Below are 17,959 nucleotides of genomic sequence, written 5' to 3' on the forward strand. Positions count from 1 at the left end.
ATTAAAAAATCGTAAAAACCCATTCTTAGTTCAAGGGCTGTAAAATCAGGCCTTGAATTTAGCTGTTAAGGTGGCAACTTGATAATCTTGGTAAATAGAAATTAGCTATGAAATTAAGATGTAAAACCATCACATCACAGATTTTCTAAGAAATGGAAAGAAAAAATGTTCAGAAAAAAAAAGAAATTAGCTTTGAGATTCAATGCATGCTTTAAAAGACTGACCCCTATTTCTCACAAATAAATTTCTTTAAAAAATCAAGCTGGGGTAAGTATAATATACACAAATCCACTAGCAATTGGCCAGTTCATAAAGCTGTAAGTTTCCCTCCTGTTAAACATTCAGACGGACGTTCTGAAAGGGAGTGACACACACTTTTCAAATTCCTCCCGTCTGCAACTGCTCTCACCAAATAATGCCATCTTCACTGAAAACTGTTTTCTGTCATTTTCTCCAATCATGTTTTCAAAAGATAGTATTATCAGCCTTACAATTTAGACTTGTCTGCTCAAGATTATGGTGCTTCTGGGCTCTTGGCTGCCAGATAGACTCACTTCCTTGTCTAATCCCTGAAAGAGAATCCTGTTTGACAAAGTTCTGCATAACAGCATTTATTTCTGAGACAGGCCAAGAACCTTATAATCCCATTAGGTTAATGATGTGGCCAGCAGCAGAGGGAAGTCGTTCCGATTCATCCTTAGGAATTGTTTTGGTCCCGGCCCAACCTCAGAAGGGACATTTCGGTGATTTGATCTGGGCTTGAATAACGGTAAAACTAACAACAAGACTATGAAATCACTTCTAGAATCATTTAAAAATAGCACTCTGAGATTTTAAAAATAACTACATGTGAAGGTTGACAAGATGGATCTCTGCTCTCAAGTACCCTTTAAACTTCATGATTCACTGAACAGATAAATACAAGGGGAGTCAATCATAATATTATTTACTGAAAAAAATTTAATCCTCGATCATTAGTAATTTTTAAGATTTTCTTTATTTTTAGGGGGGACAGGAGGGAGGCAGGCAGGCAGAGAAACCTTAATTGGTTGCTTCTTGCACACCCCCAACTGGAGGCCTGGCCCGCAACCCAGGCACATGCCCTGACCTGGACTCAGAGTCAGACGAGTGACCTTTCAGTTCACAGGCTGGTGCTCAACCCACTGAGACACAGCAGCCCGGGCTGGGTCACTAGTAACATGACTCAAGGTCTGCCCAAATTGCACTAAATATTCAGATCAATAACAAAACCAACCACCCAGCACTAAGGATTATCTAGTGCTTGGCTGGTCTAATGGCCCTGGACTTCTTGATCAGTATCTCTAATTTCAGGGAAGAGCAAACTCTAAAACGAGATTAAGATCAGTGATGTGCTCCAGTAGACAAGACAACTAACTGTAAAGTAACAGAGTGAAGCCAGCTGTACAACACAGCCATCAACGCAGATTAAATTACATAAACTAAGAGGAACTATATTATATTAAAAACAATGGTACTAAAGCTAAAAACTCACCGCTCTGTTTTACATCTCTCCTTTACTTTGCTCTTGAGATTATTTACATCTAATGCACCTGTATGGTAGGAAAAAGACATAATGATGTGCTACCGATCATCTTTTACCCACTCTGCATTGTGATCACACCGATACTTGAAGTAGGCCATGCTGGGAATATTTACACCACAAAAATAGGCAGGTGCTACTCTGAATAAGGCCCTGCCTCCACTTTTTTAAATTATTGATTTTAGAGAGAGAGGAAGAGGGAGGGAGGGAGTTGCAGAGAGAGATGGGGGCGTGCAGAGAGGATTGGTTCACTTATTGCAGGACATGCATTCATCGGTTGATTCTTGTATGTGCCTAGCTGGGAATGGAACCTGCAGCCTTGGTGTATCAGGATTACGGTCTAACCAACTGAGCTGCCCAACGTGCCTACTTTTTAAAGAGTCAGTTTAGTTAAACGTTTCCCAGAACACGACTGGCTCTGGAGGGACCGCAACCTCTGGCGAGGTCATCTGCAGGTCCCATCTCAACCATTGTCAGGCCAGCTCTGTACAATAGACTCAATCTACAAAATGCCTAAATATTTAGAAAATCGAATCGTTTAGGAATCATTAAAAATGGTTTTTGAACATACATACCTTCTCTCTAAACAAGTAAGCATTTTCTCTAATAAATAGCAAACTGGCTCTGAAAAAATCTGGAATTCCCACAATTAATGTCTTACGGAAAGGCTTATGACGGGTTATCTTGTCCTTTGTCTCTTACATCAAATACTGTCTCCTGTGAGCGGAGCTGTTGCCCTAGAGGGCAACAAAGCCCTAAACTGCCCAGAGCCCTAAACTGGCCACAAGAACAAGACGGAGCAGCTGGCTCCTCCCCTCCAGGAAGTGACTAAGCAGGCCCTGAGCTACTACCGGCAACACAAAGGCCGGATTCACTAGCGAACACTTGGATGCCATTTGGGTCATTTCAGACATATGGAGTCTCTCACTCAAGTTCCTGAAAAGAATATCAAAATTGGACAGTGTAAAAGGACAGAAAAAATCGAGGCATGTGTGTAAAAGGCATTACATATGAGTTTTGATGTCTTTTTTTGTTTGTCTTGGAGTGCCTGCAAATAGTCTAAATGCCTAAGATGAACTGGAAAAAGATATACAGGACATACATTATTTTTAACCTGCCTTTCAGGTAGTTGACAAACAAAATCCCCACACGCTAGCCCGTGGTGTGTGGTGCCCTAGGACCACTACAGCATTGTATAAAAGGGCATGTATCAGGGCAGAGGGCCACGTGCTTGTTCTTTACCATAGAAAGGCATCGAAAGTTCAAAAGAAAGTTGTTCTCATCTCTGAGGAATTGCTACCTAACTCTAAATGTGAGGAACAGCAACTTTCTGTATTCTTTTTTTCTCCGTGGGAAACTTGCAAATATGATGCAGTATACAGGGAATTAATCACACACATTTTCCACTAAACACCGAGACATACTAAAGCAGCTACTAGAGTTTCAAAGGTTATTTCCAAGTATTTATGTGTAAGTTCATGTGTATAATAGGGCCTCCAAAAGTACCCTTTTTTCTTAATATTTAACTTTTGAATGAAACCAAAAAGTGTAATTAAGTCATGATGGCTTTGATCTGTAAAAAACTACTTATACCCCTAACTGAGGCAGATGGCTTCTGATCTGCATATTGCAGTTCGATGGGCACTGTGGGAGAGGCTGTCATCCTGCTTTCCATCCAATAAAAAGTACGAAAACCATCTACATCTTGTACTTTATTTACAATGAATAAAATGATAATCACAGTCACAGGTAAATGAGAATTCTGTACATCTGGTTGGATAATATAAAAAATTACATATTCACGAGCACATCGATCTTTTACCAACACCGAACATCTCAATCTATGTAGTCAAAGTCTTCTGGAATTCCAAAATTTTTATCAATTTTATTTTCTTCAAGCCCAAATTTTCTTTTGGCCCAAGATTTTATTGCAAATATGTTATCTATAAAGAAAATAAGAAATACTTTTGAGAATTCAAAACACCATTATAAAAACATTTCAAATGTAATCATATACATTGTTTTTACTTTCAGAACCATCAAAATAAGGAGGTTTCTGTGTTTTCAAGAGTAATGGTACAATGGCAATTAATTTCAAAAGAAAATATTTCATGAGTATTTTGAATAAACAGATCTCGTATTTAAAATCCCAGTAAATCATGCGAACCAGAGGATCACAGTTCAATTCCCAGTCAGGGCACATGCCTGGGTTGCAGGCCAGTTCCCAGCAGGGGACTCACGAGAGGCAACCTTACATTGATGTTTCTCTCCCTCTCTCCTTCCCTTCCCCTCTAAAGATAAATAAATAAAATCTAAAAAAAAATAAAATAAAATCCCAGTAAATCAGGTGCCACTGAAGAATAATCCAGAGACGGAGAAGGTAAGGGCGCCTCCCCGGCTCCGCAGCGAGGTCAGGACTCCTCGCCTCAGGAAGCAGAGCCGCTCCTTGGCCCAGAGGGAGCAGCTCCCTGCAGACCCCCCTCCCCCCACAGAGAAGAAGGGCTTCCAGACAATCGGGCCAGTGTGAGGGAGAGGGGTGGGGGGGAAGAAGGCAGCTGCCCTCCCTACAGGCTGTAAGAGGAGAACAGGTGTGTATCCTCAGCATCCTCTCGGGCGAATTTAAAATGCATCTTACCACTGAAAAGCTGTTCTATCTACTTAGAGGAATTTGTCCCGAGGAAATACAACAAACTGTGTACAAAGATGCATGGTCAAAACTTCACCAACGTGTAATAAAAGAAAAAATTAGCAACAGTCTCACTGCCTCGGCACCCGGAGGGCGTCTGCACAGGCAACACCCAGGCGCCCAGAGTGGCTGCACATGGGGAGTGGGAATGATGGCGAGTTTTCTTTTCTCCATTTTACATGTTTTCGTTAATGTACATACACCGCCTGTATAATGAACAGGTATTACAAATATAAAAAATAATGGTATAAAATTTTCTGGTTCAGCGTATTCTACAAACATTGTAGTGACAGTGAAGTCGAAGGGTTCAAATAGGTTCTCCTGGAGCATTCTGGGCCGAAGCGTGTTGCCTCCCCTAAATTCATGTGGTAGTCCTAACCCTCAGGACCACAGGGCATGCCCATGTTTGGAAACAACCTTTACTTTAATGTTTATTCTTACCCATCTTATTTTGTAATCCTGGAGTGAAACGTATTTTGGTGAAGAGGGTCGGATGATCTGTGAGCTGATCTCTAAAGAAGTGACTAAGTTAAAAGGAGCGTGTTAGGGGAGACCCTCACCCAATCTGACTGGTGTCCTACAGGACAAGGAAAGGCAGATGCACTGAGACACTGGGCAGGGCTGTCAAACTCATTTTCACCAGGGGCCACAGCAGCTGTGCGGCCGCCTTCGAAGGGCCCGATGCAGAAGAACACAGTTATTTCCAAACCACTGTACAGCATGGAGACAGGAAGCTACTTCAGCACATGACCCACATAAATGAAGGAGTAAATCTAAGGAAGACCTACAACCTGGATTCCTCCATCCAGCAAAGCTATCAGTCAGAGTGGAAGGACAGACAAAGTGCTTCCCAGACAAGGTAAAGCTAAAGGAGCTCATCATCACCAAGCCATTATTACAGGAAATGTTAAAGGGACTTATTTAACAAAAAGATCAAAACCATGAATATTAAAAAGGCAACAAATTCACAACTATCAACAACTGAATCTAAAACAAAACAAAAAAAACTAAGCAAGCAACCAGAAAAGGGACAGAATCATAGGTATGGGGATCACATGGAGGGTTATCAGCTGGGGAGGGAAGGGAAGAATGGGGGAAATGGTGCGGGGATTAAGAAGCATTACTGATAGGAACAAAATAGACAGGGGATGTTAATAATAGTACAGGAAATGCAGAAGCCAAAGAACTTACATGCATGACCCATGGACATGAACTAAAGGGGGATTGCTGGAAGGACAGGGGTACCAGGCAGAGGGGGGCAAGGAGGGGAAAATTGGGACAACTGTAATGGCATAATTGATAAAATATCCTTTGAAAAAAGGAAAGACATAAGATAGGAAGTAGGAAATCAGGGAATCCAACATGGGAGAGGCAAGCAATCCCAGGACGACAGTGAAAGGAAATTCTAGGGAGACAGCTGCGTACCGGCCACAAGAGGCAAGACCAGACAGGACAAAACAGGAACAATTTCTCCAAGAAGGTGGAGGAAAATGATGAACAACTGGTATTTCTGAACATATGAAGAAGATATTCATACATCTAGTGGTGTTTTGGGTTGAATTAGCAATAAGTACATGGAAATGTATGTGGTATAGGGTAAGAATAGTACATCCAGCCACGCATAGCATTATATAATCTTCATAATGTAAACATTCCTAATCACAGTCAACAATGTAACAAGGAATTATAATACTGATCATGATGGAAAAAAGGAACAATGAAGGAATTACATAATGGTTGGGAAGCAGAATAGCGAAGCTTTATTTAAAAAATTAAAGAACTGCTTAAAGTGTAAAAATCAAACAAAAGCAATATATGAATGTTATTTGGAGATACGGTTAAAATAGCAAAAAGAAAATCAAGTAAAAGAGTCGAAAGAGCTTGCTCTTGAGACAGGAAATGGAAAGAGGGAAACTAGGGTGTTTCTAGAAAAAAATTGTAGATTTTTTGACTCTTTAAACTCTCTGTGTGTAACTTTGACTAAGAAAGAACAGAAAAGCAAACACAAAATCTAGCACAATATCTGGCTCACGAAAATTCAGTGTTAACCACTTCAGTGCTACAATGACAAGACAGAGGACAGTTTTCCGTATCCCCATTACATTCACATTAGGGACGACAACGCTTCCCTACCGGAAATGCTACTTGATCTGTTTCACACATGTTACTTACTATACTCAGAATATCTGGGCATGTTTAGTAAAATAAAAAATTATAAAACAAACAAAAAAGTTTAACTCCGGGCATCAAATAATGATGAAATGAAATTCATTTCTAAGGTAACTAACACATCAAACAGAACAATGTTTAAAAATATCCTCATTTCTTTCAGTTAAAGTGTTATAGAATATCAACAGATATTTAATCTTTACATTTTAAAAATAACCTAAAACAAATTTTACTTTTTATAAGGACCTAAGAGAAAACCTCACTAAATATGAAGAGCATGAGTTCTCTAGAACGATGTGTAGGTTCACTAGTGTCTGCATACCAAATACTTACAGAGGCTACATAAGACAGGCATTAAGTGTGCTATGGGTATCCCAGGACGTAAAGAACCTACCTTGTCAAGCTGACACAAGAATAAAGAGAGAAAAGTCAATGTACTACTAAACAACTTCAAAATCTCTTGGAAAGAAAAGATCGAGTGTTAAGTGGGCAGCTTTCGGGACAAGTCTCCAAGAGTACAGAATGGTTTCCAGGGGATGAAAGAACAGACACGTGTATGGAAGCAGGGCGTTTAGAGCAATGGGCTTTGAACCTGGTCAGGAGAGAAGAAAATGAGACAACACAGTAAGGCCTTGGCAGGAAGGAGTTCTGATCCACAGGAAGGCAGGACACCATTTTATCACACGCCTTCTAAGATTTAAAAAGGAACAAACAAACATAAAAGACCCTCCGCAGCAATGCTTAATGGACCAATTCAAAAAGACACAACTAAACAAGTCCTTGAGTCCCTAGGTGTCTGCCTGCAAGTCATGTTGCCCACAATCTCAATAGTTTATTCCCTGTTAAGTAATTTCCATATTTGGTGGAAGTTTTTATAAGGAGATAAAAAACAGTATTTTAAAAAATAAAGAAACAGCCTTACGAAGACTGGTAGAACTCCTGTTAACACGGCGTCGTGCCCAAGAGAGACAAAGGAACAGGATGGCAACAGTGTATGCGCCAGTGTCTCCGGGGACCTTGCCACCTCTGTGCCCACACGCTCACTAAGATGCCTCTCATACAAAGTCATAAAAACTCCACTATCTTGATTATTAAGCAAGGTGTTTGATGACATAATTTGTTAAATCACACTTAAAGTGTATTTGCTGTCCCAAAACATTTAAATGCAATATTTCTAGTTGTACCCTGAGGTAATCCCTCATTCTATAAAACTGAAATACTTAATTACTGAACAGTAAGTATTCTCAATTCTATATACACAGTGGGGCAAAAGTAGGTTTACAGCTGTTTGTATGAAAAATAACACAGTGATTAATAAATAATGTAATAAACCCTGCATTTCATGTACCCACAACTGTAAACCTACGTTTACCCCTCCCCCACGTTTGGGAATTTTTAAGTAAAAGAAACGAAACCTTAACTAATAATCACATAATAATCCTTAGCTGTGTTACTGGTATTTTCCTCTCATTGTGTTGAAGACAGACAGGTTTTCTGAGGGGTAATCTGTGTTGGCTCCACAATCTTTTCGTGACACTCCTGCCGGGAGGAGCAGGTTTGAATCCCACGTGGAAACACAGTTCTGCACAGCTGTGCCCGCTGGTCTAGAAATATCTCCCGTCCTACATGATTTTAAACCGTCCAGGTTCTTTCTCAGCTAATAACATGGGTGGGGGAGTTGTTCAAAAATTTGGAAGTTTATGACAACTGGAAAACAAGAGCATTGTTTTAAGAGGAGAAAGGGAAAAGGGGAGTATTTATCTGTGGGGCTCCCCAACGGTCTCACTGAACCCTCCCCACGCAGGAAGAAGGCAGCATCCACACCGGCTCCGGGAAGTTCAGTACGTCTCCACGGAGCAGACAAGGGACACGACCGGATTCCTCCACCGCAAGGCCTCCCGCCGGGCACGCAGGCGGCCTGCCCCTGCTGTTCGCCCAGCTGCTTTGCTGGGAGCTACTGGGGGAGATCCCTTTGTGACTCTTATTTTAGCCTGAAAATCCACCTGGTATTTTTTTCAAACCCATGTGATAGAACGTATTTATTATTTAGACTTTATCGGACACAAAATTCATTATTTTGGTTTTTTACGTTAGTTTGCTGTTTTACCTTTCTCTGTTCTTACCACTAAAGCATTACATTATTTAGGAAATAGCTTTATAACAAATAAAATTACAATTTTGTAGGAACCAAAGGCCAATTGTGTTGATTTTATCAATCTACTTAATTCTAAAATAGACAAGGAAAAGGGGTTTTAAAGCATTTTGAGGAACACAGAGGCCTGAGCATAGCCAGGGAAACCCAGCTCAAATCTGTTTTCCGGCGCCTGACCTGACCACCTTGACTGACAGCGGTCACTTCCAGCTCTCTGACCTCCGCACTAACGCAGTCTTGCCCATCCTCCCCCAGAGAAACAGAATGAGGAGGAGTGACACATGTGAAGGCATTATAAACTCTTCCTAGGGTGGAACAGTTCAATTACCACTATTTTGTAATTAAATACTGAAAAATCATCAGTGTAATTTTCAGACAGGTTTTAACAAAAATAATCATACTTGTATGCAATTCACAGCAATTATTATTCATTAACTTTTTTCTAAACTTTAATACACATAGATAATGCCTTATTAATTCCCATTTCTTAGAATATCTCTGGTGTAGGCCAGATGTATATGCATTGGCAAATGAATTAATGAGGCATTTCAGGAAGGCAGGGAGACAGAGACGACAGGAACGGGCAGTGGGTGAGAGCTTGCTCTCGGAATTCAGGAAAGCTGGATTCCGATTCCTGTTCTCGGGCCGAGCACCTGTGTGGCCATGGGCTGCTGACGGTCTCTATTTCATCTCTAACTTTAGAGACAATAATCCTACCTACCTCACAAAATCGTTGTGGAGACCAATGAGAATACACCACAGACATCTTCATAATGCCCGGATTATGAAGCCTTCACCACATGTTAGCTGTTATCATTAGTGAGAAGGCAAATCTTAAGGATTCCATGAAACTCTTAAAGTCGTGTGAGAGTTAAGTAGTTAGTCTAAGTGACTTCTCCAGGAAAAGTTACAAGAAGTTAAACTGGAAGCAATCATTGCTTTTTCAAAAAAAACCTTGAACTTTACAAAATGACTCATAATAAGATTTAAAAATGTCTTTCCTTGAACAAAACTAGGCACAATGGCTTCTGCATTTCACATCAGAGTAAGTGTGAAGTTTATATTTTAGCAGCGCCACTGAAATACATACCAGTCCATCTGTTAGCAGCTTCTTTGGCTACTTTATTTGCTTGACCTGGAAAAAAAAGGAATACATATTATATATATACACAAACACAATCATCTGCATCTATCTAGAGATTCTTTTTCTTATATGAACAAGTTTATATGAATAAAATGGCTATGAAAAAAAAGCTCAAAGTTTTGAAATATAACTTACTTTTAAACAACTTATTGAATATATGCTTAGCTCCCCCCCCAAATTTTAGCAGCTGTAGTTACATCATTAATAGAAAGTCCCAGTGAACAATACCCCTTTCCTAAATGTCCATTATTATTGTACTTGCTCCTCTAAAGATATCACGGAAGTTTGAGATGTAAATTGTTCACGATTTACAACATCAAAATAAGATAAAGTAATTTAAGTTTAATGGTAAGAATTTTAGTGTGTGTGTATATGTACATACACACACACACACATATATCAGATCACAATAAACCTGACCTAAAAAAATTTCAGTGGTCATTAGTAACCCTGTGGGAGGAAAAATTTACTTACATTGAGTTATACATCTTTCTATTAAATGTGGCTCTATCTATTATGTCTTTCGAGTTAGCCTACATAGCACATAACAATGCCACAATCAACTGGGAATAAATATTATGTGACAGAATTTATTTATTGGAAGGTAATTTATATAGCACAGAATTCACTATATGAAAGTATAATTCAGTGGTTTTTAGCATATTCACATGACTATACAACCAGAACTACCTAATTCTTGAACATTCTCATTGCCTGAAAGGAAATCCCACACACGTTAGGAATCACCACACAGAGAGCACGTATCTCCCTTCCATCCTTACAAACCTGCCCGTCCTGGGCATTTCATACAAGTGAAATGCACACAGCGCACGCCTGGCTTCTGGGACCTGGCGCGATGTTGTCGTTTCATCCTCACTGTAACCTGTATCACTACTGCCCTCCTTTTCATCGGCAAATAACATTCCATGGGGGGATAAACCACTTTTTGTTTGCCCATTCATCAAGTGACAAATTTTGGGGTTATCATTGCTAATATGAATAACTTAATAATTTCTGTGTGGACATGTTTTCCATTTCAAGGTAGAGTATATACCTAGGAGTGGAACTGTTCGCTCAAACGGTAACTCTGTGCATAACATTTCTGGGAACGATAAATTGTTTTTAGAAGTGGCTGCTTCCTCCAATCACCCCCACTTCCCAGCAATCTAACAGTTCCAATTTCATCACATCCTCACCAACAATTATTTTCTGTTCCTTTTATGACAGCCATTCTAATGGGTGGGAAGTGGTACCTCGTCATGGTTTTGATTTGCAGTTCCCTGTTGGCTAATGATGTTGAGCTTCTTTTCATGTGCTTATTGGACGACTGTGTATTATTCTTGGGAAAATGTCTATTCAAATCCTCTGCCCATGTTTAAATTGAGTTTTCAATTGTTGAATTGTAAGACTTTTATATAGATAATAAATATATCTATTATATATATCATATAAATATATATGATGCTGGACACTTAACAGATACAAAATTTGCAAATATTTTCTCTCATTCTGTGGGTTTTCTTCTCACTTTCTTGATAATGTACTCTGACACACACCAAAAAAGGTAAATTTTGATGAAGTTACATTTATCTAAATATTTTTATTGCTTGAGCTTCTGATGTCATATCCAAGAAGCTGTTTCCTACTCCAAGGATAAGCCTATGTTTTCTTCTAAGGGTTTTATAGTTTTAGCTCGTAGATCTTTGATGTGGTTGAGCTAATTTTTAAATGTGATGTGAAGTGAGGGTCCTCATGGATTTATTTGCACGTGGATGACCAGTTGTGCCCAGCACCACTAGATGAAAACACTGTTCACTCCTGATTCAGTGGTCTTGGCACACTTACGGAAAATCAATTAGGCTTACTTCTGAATTCTCAATTCTATTTCATCAACCCCCATGTCTATTCTTATAGCAGCAGTATACTCTCCTGATTACTGCAGCTTTGCAGGAAGTTTTAAAATTGCGAATTTGAGTCTTCCAACTTTTTTTTTTAAAGATTCTTTTGGCAATTCTGGGTCCCTCGCATTTCATATAGATTTTAGGGTCAACTCATCATACTCTGAAAAAAGCAAGTGGATTTTTTATAGGTCTTACATTGAGTGTATGGATCAAATTGGGGAGTGCTTCCACCTTAACAACCTTAAGTCTTCAATCCATGAACATAGAATGTCTTTCTATTTATACAGGTCTTTAATTTCATTCAGTGTTTTGTAGTTTTCAGCATGTCATGTACTTCTTGATTAATTTTGTTCCTTGCAATTTTACTCATTTTGCTACTATTGTAATGAGATTTTTTTCTTAATTTCATTTCAGAGTGCTTATTTTTAGTATATAAAATACAAGTGATTCTTGTATATTGATTTTGTGCTGCAACTGGCTGACCTCACTTATTAGCACTAATAGCTTTTTGTTTGTTGGTTGGTTTTGGTGGATTGTTTAGGGCTGTACTACAAATAGTGACACTTCTGTTTTTCCCTTTCCAGCACGAATGCCAATTATTTCCTTCCTGCCTAATTGTCCTGGCTTGAACTTCCAGTATAATGTGGAGTAGAAGCAGTGAGAGGAGTCAATCTTGGGGAAAGCATACAGCCTTTACCATCCAATATGATATTAGCTATGGATTATTTTTGTAGATGTCCTTTTATTAGATTAAGAAAGTGACTTCTATTCCTAGTATGTTGCATGTTTTTATTGTGAAAGGATATTAGATGTTTTCGAATACTTTTTTTGTCTATTGAGACAATCATGTGGGGTTCTACCACCTTTATTCTACAAATATGTTGTACATGATTGATTTTTGCATGTTGAACCACCCTTGCGTACCTGGGATGTCAGTTAATCAGGGCACATAATCCTTTTTATATATCTGATTTGCTAGTATTTTGTTGAGAATTCTCACATTTATATTCATAAGTAATATTCATCCAGTTTTCTTTTCTTACAATGTCTTTGTTTGGTTTCAGTATCAAGCTAATACTGACCTCAAAGAATGAGTTAGGAAATGTTTTTTTCTTTTCTAATTTTTGTTGAAAAGTTCATTCTTCTCTAAATTGGTAGAATTCTGAAGCATAGACTAGGCTTTTCATTGCACAAAGTTTTATTTTCATTTCTAACTCAATCTCTTTACATGTTAAACATCTATATAGATAGTCTACTTCTGCTTCAGACAGTTTTGGTAGTTTGTATCTTTTGAGAAATTTTCTAATTTCACCTAGCTTATCAAATGTATTGGCCTACAAGTGCTCATAAGCATTGTCTTATACTTCTTTTTATTTCTGTAAGGTGAACAATAATATTCCTTCTTTCATTCCTGATATTAGTAATTTGAATCTTCCTTTTTCCTCGGTCAGTGTAGCTAAAGGTTTGTCAATTTTGTTGATCTGCTTAAAGAACCAGCTTCTGGTTTTGTTGATTTTCTCATTTTTCAATTCGCTATTACTCTTACTTCTGCTGTGTTCATTATATTTCCTTTTTTCTGTTTGCTTCAGGCTTCGTTTGCTCTTCGTTTTCCAGCTTCTTCTTTTTTTAAGATTCAATTAATTTATTTTTAGACAGAAGGGAAGGGAGGAAGAGAGGGAAGGAAATATTGATGTGGGAAGGAAACATCGATTGGCTGCCTCCTGTATGAACCCTGACTTGGCACCAAACACCCAACCGAGGCATGGACCCTGACCCAGAATTGAACCACCAACCTTTCGCTTTGCGGGATGATGCCCAGCCAACTGAGCCATATGGCCAGGGCTTTTTCCAGTTTCTTTTTTAAAAGATTTTTTAAAAGTGTATGTTGGAGGCCCTGGCTGGTGTAGCTCAGTGGATTGAGCGTGGGCCTGCGAACCAGAGGATCGTGGTTCGATTCCCAGTCAGGGCCCATGCCTGGGTTGCAGGCTGGTTCCCTGCAGGCCAACTCCCAGCAGGAGACACACGAAAGGCAACCATACATTGATGTTTCTCTCCCTCTCCTTCCCCTCTAAAGATAAATAAATAAATAAATAAATAAATAAATAAATAAATAAATAAAATCTAAAAAAAAAGTGTGTTGGGGCATGTTTAAATACTCAGTTAGGCAATTTACAACTCTGCCTTAGCTTTCACTTCCTGCTTGCAGAATGTCAGGGAAGGTCAGCTAGAGGGGGGAAATTAGGAACTTCTCAGGTCTTTCCTGAGAATGTTCATAGACGTAGGCAATGCATGTGGCCTTCTAGATTTCCAGGAACGTGTTGATTTTCAAGGTGTCAACAAACATGTCTTTTAGTTTCTACTTTTTAAAAATAATTTGTTATTCATTGATTTTAAAGAGAGAGAAATACTGATTTGTTGTTTCACTTATTTATACATTCATTGGTTAGTTTCTTATATGTACTCTGACCAGAAATCGAACCCACAACCTTCACACATTGAGACAATGCTCTAACTAACTGAGCTACTAGGCCAGGGCCTCAGCCTCTTCTCTGAAGCTTTTTGGTTAGTCTGTTTGCCATAACTGCTGTTCATCACCTAAGACAGACACAAACTTAAAATTCTTGCCTATAATCGTTTTAGACAAACACCCCCCAGGAAGAGGCTGCTAGCATTGAGCATACTCGAATTCAGGTCAAATAAAGATGATCCTTCCTACTGGTGGCTTCTGGGGAACCACCAGAGACACCAAATCAAGACAGTTCTTTGGGAATGAGGGTCTTAAAGAGATCCAGCTTCCTTCTGCTTCCTCGGATACCAGGATGCAGGGCTGTTACTTAAAGCAGGAGAGCAGGGGTTGAACACAGGGCAAGTTAAAACACCACAAAACACCTATTCTCGCTGAGATCCAGCCATTTTTCCTGACTAGGCAAATCTTTGGTTTGTTTTCAGAATTCCGACAAAGTTGTGACAATTTTTGCCACCTTACATGGAAGGATAAACATTTTTGGAAGTCCTTACTCCACCCTTTTTACTGTCATCCTGGCATTTATTTCTAAGAAAAGTTCTTAAATACTTCTGAGATTTACTTTCAAGTATTTTTGTGGGAATTCAATTCTTACACCTTATTTCATTTGTTCTTAAGCAATGGTCATGGCAGCTAAAATTAAATTTTATTTTATTTATTTAATTTTTTTTTTATTTTTAGAGAGAGGGGAGAGGAAGGAGAAAGAGAGTGAGAGAAACAGCAATGTGTGGTTGCCTCTCACATGCCCCCACTGGGGACCAGGCCCGCAACTCAGGCATGTGCCCTGACTGGGAATCAAACCAGTGACCCTTTGGTTTGCAGCCTGCGCTCAATCCACTGAGCTACACCAGCCAGGGCTAAATTTTATTTTTTTATAAATTTTTCCTTTTACTTAATTCTTGAATATTAGCAACTAATGTTGCTAATACCTGCTTAATGATACCAGTAATTCTACTGGCATGATGAAACATAAATATATCCTGCAGGAGTTATTGAGAAGTAAGAGATAATACATAGCCATGTCTACAAGAATGTAAGAGTTATACCTATTATCAGCAGAAAAACTGTTTCAAAATAAATCATAACAGATTTAAAGATAAGCCTAATTGTTGTAACATGGGTGCTATAGTCATGCCATTAAGAACCAAATCCTTGCCTTGGGTGATGTGGCTCAGTGGATTGAGTACTGGCCCGCAAACCAAAGGGTCACCGGTTTGATTCCCAGGAGGGGCACATGTGTGTGTTATGGGCCAGGTCCCAGAGGGAGATGTGCGAGAGGCAACCACACACTGATGTTTCTCTCCCTCTCTCCCCTTCTCTAGAAATAAATAAATAAAATCTTAAAAAAAAAACCCCAAATCCTATCAAAATCAATTTGTGAGACTCATAAACCTTTAAACCAGTATAACCTGTTCCACAATAACATGACAGCCAAATACTATGTAATCTTTCACTATCAAAAAGCACATTAAAAAACAATAGTCTCATTGGGGAAAGGGGATGTGGGGTAAGTAGAGGTTAAAGTCTAAAAAAGTTCTTTAGATTTAGTGACAAGGAGATCATTGCCATTTACTAATTATATATTTAAATTTCTTGAATCTGTGGGTTATAGCCTTTATCAAATTTGAAGACAATTTAGCCTTTATTTCTGATACGAATTTCTTCAGGTATTTTTCTGGCCAGGAGGCCCCTGCTGCCCCAACACACACGCCTCTGGTGCCCCGATTACAACAGACCGGGCCACAGGTGCTACTGTCATCAGAGAGTCTCCGGTTTCACGTTGGATCACTTCTGTTGCTGTGTCTTCAAATACTTTCGGTTCCTTTCAAATCCTTTCCTTCGCAAAGTTTAATCTGCTGTTATTCCAATTCAGAAGTATTCATCTCTACGAATCTGACTTGGGTCTTTTTTATCCCTTCCATGTTTCTACTTAGCTTTTTGAACATATAGAATACATTTACAACAACTTTTAATGTCATCATCTTCTAATTTAACTATCTCTGTCAGTTCTGGGTCACTTCTGATTGACGGTTTATTCTTCTCGTAAGGATCATGTTCTCCGACTTCCTGGACTGCCTGATAATCTTTCATTGTGAATTTTATTACATTATTATTACATTGTGAATTTTATTTTGTTGGGTGCTAGATACCTTTGTACTCCTGTAAATGTTCCTGAACTTGTTCTGGGATGCCAAAGTTACTCTGAAACGCTGATGCTTTCAAGACGTGCTCTTATAGTTTGTTAGGTGGGTTGAGAGCAGGCAAGACCTTCTTGAGTGCTCTACCCAATGCCTGTGAATGACACATTTTCCCAAGCCGGCGGCTAAGAGTAAGCACTATTCCTGGTCCTGTGTGAGTGCCTGGCACTGTTCCTTCTAATTCTTTGAGGCTGTTCTTTTCCCAGTGTTGGACAGTCTCCTCATATCCATGAACTGAATGCCTGAGAGGAACCCTTTATAAACACCCAGGGTTCTTGAGTGTCTGTGTACCTCTCTCCTCTCCGATGCGCTGCCCTTGACCAGCTCCAGCCACGCTGACCTCCCGGATGTGCCATGCCTTCTCACCAACCAAGGGCGTCCCCAGAACTCTGCCTAGGCTCTCCTTTCTTGTGCCCAAAACAGGAAACAACCAAATAAGGAGGAATGATGATGATAACGCTCTCCTTTGTCTGCTCTAATGACTGCTGTCCTTTGTTGTCTGATGTCAAGCACCGTGAAAACCATTATTTCACGTATTTTTGTCTCAGTGGGAGGATAAATCTAGTGCGTTACTCCCTGCGCTGGAAGTGCCGCGTCGGAATGAAGTTTTGTTAGCTGAATTTTAAAAGCAGAGAAATTGTACATTTCTCTAGACAAGTACAAACTGAAATTAGACTAAAAATTCTGTGTACAGGTATGTAGGTTGTGACGGTTCTCGCCCCCACCCCACCTTTGGATTGTAGTTTGGTAGCTTTTCATAGAAAAAGATATCTCACCTTGATATCTAAAATATATGTATGAGCCCTGGCTGGTGTAGCTCAGTGGATTGAGCACAGGCCTGCGAACCACACGATCTCGGTTCGATTCCCAGTCAGGGCACATGCCTGGGTTGCAGGCCAGTTCCCGGCTCCTGGCAGGGGACGCACAAGAGGCAACCATACATTGATATTTCTCTCTCTCTCTCCTTCCCTTTCCCTCTAAGATAAATAAATAAAACCTTAAAAAAAATAAAATAATAAAATAAAATATATTTATGAAACAATGTAATTATCCTGTATATCCACTGTCTATTATGTTCTAATTTTTTATAATTAATATCTAATAAAAATAGTTTTTAATGGAGGAAACAAATAGCACAAAGCCAAGAAGGAAGAACTTACACTCATTCCCCTATTATGATCAGAAATGTACAATGGAAAATGGGAAAAATTACCACATCTGTGATAAATTCATCATCACAGATTCTGTAGGATCAAATAATAGATTCGTCTTATGTGGCTCTACAAATAAATATTAAAAGATAAGCTAGGCTTGATGTTGAGGAAGACTGATAAGTCTCTTAACTCACTCTAAATCAGAAAATTTCCTTGTCATTCAAGCGGACATCATACCCATCCTACTCACTGACACTGGTATGTTTGCCCTGGGTTGAGAAACAATTTGTTGAGAAACAATTGACCAAGTTGTAACATTCAAGGGTTTTGATGAAGAGCAGAATTCTGGCTACCAGTATAAAATTAGTTACAACTTCCTCCTCAGCCACGCTTCCTCCTCTCCAGAAAACCCATCACCCTGAAACTTCTTCAAGTTTTATTTTTCTCTTTTAGAGACAATGCACTTGCTG

General features: G+C 39.2%; 1 protein-coding gene across 3 annotated transcripts in view; it reads right to left on the bottom strand.

Annotated features, from left to right (window-relative positions):
- Positions 1-3,280: 3,280 nt before the first annotated feature.
- Positions 3,281-17,959, bottom strand: part of MND1 (meiotic nuclear divisions 1) — a 50,423-nt gene continuing 35,744 nt past the window's right edge. The window contains exons 7-8 of one of the 3 annotated variants that reach the window (XM_037058207.1): positions 9,659-9,703; positions 3,281-3,504 (exon numbers count right to left, since the gene is read on the bottom strand). In XM_037058207.1, coding sequence (XP_036914102.1) covers positions 3,398-3,504; positions 9,659-9,703 — 152 coding nt within the window. In that variant the 3' untranslated portion in view covers positions 3,281-3,397. The remainder of the gene's footprint in view (positions 3,505-9,658; positions 9,704-17,959) is intronic. The other 2 variants (XM_037058208.1, XM_037058209.1) reach the window with 2 other exon arrangements.

Source organism: Sturnira hondurensis, unplaced genomic scaffold (genome assembly GCF_014824575.4).
Source record: "Sturnira hondurensis isolate 20B ecotype Veracruz unplaced genomic scaffold, ASM1482457v3 Scaffold0010128, whole genome shotgun sequence".
NCBI lineage: Eukaryota > Metazoa > Chordata > Mammalia > Chiroptera > Phyllostomidae > Sturnira > Sturnira hondurensis.